At 48.9% G+C, this 4406-nt stretch overlaps 1 protein-coding gene across 6 annotated transcripts in view; it reads left to right on the plus strand.

The window, feature by feature from the left end:
- The first annotated feature begins 2092 nt into the window (after positions 1 to 2092).
- LOC121916550 (protein SOGA3-like) overlaps positions 2093 to 4406 on the plus strand; it is a 49220-nt gene continuing 46906 nt past the window's right edge. For 5 of the 6 annotated variants that reach the window (XR_006100886.1, XR_006100885.1, XM_042441811.1 and 2 more), the window contains exon 1: positions 2093 to 2481. Coding sequence is in view for 3 of the 6 variants with exons in the window: in XM_042441811.1 (XP_042297745.1) it covers positions 2302 to 2481 (180 nt within the window). In the remaining 3 variants the exon portion in view is untranslated. Of the gene's footprint in view, positions 2482 to 2555; positions 2951 to 4406 lie in introns of those variants that run through there. The other variant, XM_042441833.1, reaches the window with a different exon arrangement.

Consider the following 4406-nt stretch of genomic DNA (forward strand, 5'->3'; position numbering starts at 1 on the left):
TTCCTTACTCACTACATACATTTCAACACTATCTGACCCCATCCTCAGAGAAACGTCCTACACTCATCTATTCTCCCCACCTACAGGCTAGTTTCCAAAGCCAAACTGGTCTTGCCACTTTATTTCCATACACAAAGGCTAGTTCCCAATGCCTTTGTTCACTTACAACCATAGTTCATAGAATCATAGAATTGGAAGAGACCACTTGTTACTTCATTTCCACACAGAAAGGATTTTGAATTTGACTTGACATTCTTACATACCAATGGTATATAAGAATGTGTCTGTGCCTGGTTTCCATGCCACCAAATGCATCTGAGGAAGTAGACTGAAATCTACAAAAGCTCATGCTGCCAACTTCTTTCTTTCATTTAGTCTCAAAGATGCCAAGACCTCTCTACATACTGATTCCACTGACTAACATGGCTGTATCTTTGAATTCTGTGCTAAGCATAGGCTCTCCAACAAATTCTTGATGTCCCAAGTTGTAGACAGTTTTCTAATTCAATAGGCAGAGGAAGGAACAAGGGGTTTGGCAATCCTGGACTTGATCATAACTAACAGGGAGGAATTGGTCACAAGGATCAAAACAGTCATTGCTTTAAGAGGAAGTACCAAAAAGTTAAGGTCCGACAAAATTGCTCAGTTGCCTTGCAGACAGTTTCATTGTCCAGAAGGCAGAAGGGGCCACTAAGGGATCGGCTGTTTTAGATCTGATTGAGTCAATGGGGCAGAAGTGGCAGGATCCTTCGGTGGGAGTGATCATGCTCTCCTGGAGCTTGTTATGTAGAGAAAGGGGGAAGCCAAGCAGAGTCAGACATGCATTCTACACTTTAAGAAACTGGATTTCTGTAAACCTAGGAAAATAGTGGTGGCAATCCAGGGTCAGGAATACTAATAGAGAATGGGGTTCATGAGGGATGGGGATTTCTTAAAACTGAAGGCACAATTTCAGAGAATCATAGTTGGAAGAGACCACAAGGGCCCCATTCTGCCATGCAGGAACTCTCAGTCAAAGCATCGCCACGGACAGATGGCCATCCAGCCTCTGCTTAAAGACCTCCATGGAAGGAGACTACACTACACTCTGAGGGAGTTTGTTCCACTGGCGAACAGCCCTTAATGGAGTTTATCAGACAAGGGAAATTGGAAGTATAATCCAATGGCAATCTGAACACAATTGTGGGGTTTAACGTTATTGCATGACAGACTACCACATGCAATTTCAGGCAATGGCAAGCTATTTTCAGGCAATGGGAAGTCAGTTTGAACACAATTCGAATTCACATTTGCTGAACTAGTGAATTCACATGAATGTGTTCTGGCCCCACTATATTTTCATTTGAAATAAAGAGAAATTCCTCCCGTGTGATAAATCCACTGTCAGGAAGTTCCTCCTAATGTTGAGGTGGAATCTCTTCTCCTGTAGCTTGCATCCATTGCTCCTGGTCTTGTTCTCTGGAGCAGAAGAAAACAAGCTTGCTCCCTCCTCAATATGACATCCCTTCAAATATTGAAACAGGGCTCTCATATCCCCTCTTAACCTTCTCTTCTCCAGGCTAAACATCCCCAGCTCCCTGAGTCGTTCCTCATAGGGCTTCATGGTTTCCAGACCCTTCACCATTTTAGTCGCCTTCCTTTGGACACGCTCCAGTTTCTCAATGTCCTTTCTGAATTGTGGTGCCCAGAACTGGACACAGTATTCCAGGTGGGGCCTGACCAAAGCAGAATAGAGTGGCACTGTTACTTCTCTTGATCTAGACACTATACTTTTATTGATGCAGCCTAGAATTGCATTGGCCTTTTTAGCTGCCATGCCACACATCCCTCTTAAGTGTTTTAAAGGGAGGCAGGAGGAAGAAGAGGAGGAAGACCAGAAAGAGAAAGAGAAGGGGGAGAAACAGAAGCAGAAAGGGAAGAAAGGAGAGAAGGAGAAGGAGGAAGAATAGAAGGGGGAGAAGAAGTAGAAAGAGGAGGAGAAGCAGAAGGCGCAAAGAGAAAGAGAAGGCAGAGGAGGAGGAGAAGCAGAAGGAGAGAGAGGAGGCGGAGGGAGGGGAGAAGCAGTGGGGGACCGAGGAGGAGGAGAAGGAGGGCCTTTGCCCAGAGAAGGCCCTGAGCTGGTGGCGCCCGGAGAAAGCCGGGCGGAGGCGGAGGCGGAGGCGGAGGCGGAGGGGGTCTGCGGGGCCTGGGGTCTCTTGCTGCTCCTGGGGCGGACCAAGGGAGGAGGCTCCCTCGTCTTCTTTCGGGGCTGGCAGGCGGAGGAGGCCGGGTGCCGGCCCAGTGAGCCTCTCCGGAGCCCAGATGCAGAGCCCAGGCCCCGGCGGAGGGGAGGCCCCCCAGGGGCCCGGGCCTCCTTCCTCCTCCTCCTCCTCTCCGGGGGCGGGCGAAGGGGCCCAGGGCCGGAGCGGGGCCGCGGGGAGCCTTCATCCGGAGCTGGAGGGAGAGATGGAGAGGCTGCGGGAGGAGAACCGGAGCCTCAAGGTGAGGAAGGCGGGCGGAGAGGGGCGGAGGGAGGGAAGGGGCCTCGGGAGAAGGCTGGGCTCGCTCTCCTCTGGGCCCTGGCAGCCCTGCCTAGTCCTGGGCTCTCTCTCCAAGCAAGGGCAGCCCTCCTGGCCCAGAGAGAGAGAGGAGGCCCACATGCGAGGAGTCTCTCTGGGCAAGTAGCCCCCAAGGGCTCTCCGGGGCAAGTCTGGCCTTCCCTTCCCTTCCCTGTGGCGCCCAGGTCCAGCGCCCGAGCAGAGGAGAAGCTGCTTCCCCGGGGCTCAGAGAGAGGGAAGCAGAAGAGAGTGTGAAGGCGAGCCCAGGAGGGCCTCCTCCTCAGAGGCTGAGAGAGTGGGCCATGAGGCCCAAGACCACCCAGGAGGCTTCCTAGGAGTTTGTCCCACGAAGAGAGCAGCAGTTTCTCCCGTGAAGAAGAGCCCAGGAAAATCGCGCAGTTCCTAATGCTGAGGTAGTAGTTTGAGTCCATTGAGATCCTCCTATTCTCTGGAGCAGCAGAAAACAAGCCTGCTCCATCCTCAGTGTGACATCCTTCCAAATACTGTACCTAAACAGGGCTATCATACCTCCTCTTAACATTTGCTTTTCCAGGCTAAACATACCCAGCTCCCTCGGTCTCTTCTTCTCAAGGAGCATGGTTTCCAGACCCTTCACCATTTTGGTCGCCCTCCTTTGGATATGCTCAGTCTGGTGTCCTGGTCTGAGGCTTGGACTACAGCTCTGGAGACCAGGGTTCAAATCGCAGCTCAGCTATATAAGCCCACTGGGTGACCTTCAGCAGGTCACACTCTCTCAGCTTCAGAGGGTGACAAGGGCACCTCCCCAGCAAACAAACCTGGCCAAAAAAGCCCATAATAGGTTTGCCTTAGGGTCACCATAAATTGAAAATGACTCCAAGGCACCCAACAGTAGAGGGGAAAATGCATAGCTCATAAGCTCTGGAAATGTAAGGGAGTGTCATATTTTACCTGTTTTATTCAAAGCTGTTGAGAAGAACGCCCAGGATAACATCTCCTGTACTCTAAGAGCGTAATGCAATTTGTGATGCATTCTGATTTGAAAAGAGTAATGGTTGTATTGAGCATTCCCCCTCGACAGGCTAATGGTACAGGTATTTCTGGATAGCCTCGTGTGCAGAGGGAAGTATTGTGTCCCAGGTCTATCTGCAAGTAAATCTGCAAGAATGAAATAATTCTGTGAAAAGTAAACCTGCACTTTATAGCTAGGGATAAAACATTCTTGAGTTGCACAGTTTCATTCAAGCAACTATCTGTGACTATGTGCTTTATCAGACTGGCAAAAAAGACGGGAGCATAGCAATATGCTCCCATCAATATCTCACAATAATGCTAAGATTTACACACGATGTCATGCAATATCGTTATTGTGTGATATTGACGGGAACATATCACTATGCTCCTGTCTTTTTTGCCAGTCTGATAAAGTGCTAGCTAAGGTGTTGAGAAGGGAAAGATTCACCACACCTGTTGTGTTGCCAGTATAGACCTGGCAAGTTGTGTCTTATTATTATATCCAGGTGGTGAGGAAGCACTTTTCCTTTCCTGTCAACACTAGACAAATAAAAAAAATGCCTGTGATTTTGTCATGGGTTACATAGTATGTATACATGTTAATTCATGAGAAATATTCAGTAGGATACACAGTTATAAAATGTAGAGTAGAAACACTGAAATGAGTGGGATTAAGTCATGCCAGAGAAGCCTATTACAGTGGTACCTCGGGATACGAAATACCCAGGTTACGAAATTTTCGGGATACGAAAAAATCCCATTGGAAATCATTGTTCCGGGTTACGAATGTATTTTCGGGTTACGAAGAAAATTTTTGGTGCTTTTCGGCGCTTTTTCGCACGAAACGCGGCTTTTCCCCATTAGCACCTATGGCAA

The sequence above is a fragment of the Sceloporus undulatus genome, chromosome 1 (genome assembly GCF_019175285.1).
Source record: "Sceloporus undulatus isolate JIND9_A2432 ecotype Alabama chromosome 1, SceUnd_v1.1, whole genome shotgun sequence".
In the NCBI taxonomy this organism is placed as follows: domain Eukaryota; kingdom Metazoa; phylum Chordata; class Lepidosauria; order Squamata; family Phrynosomatidae; genus Sceloporus; species Sceloporus undulatus.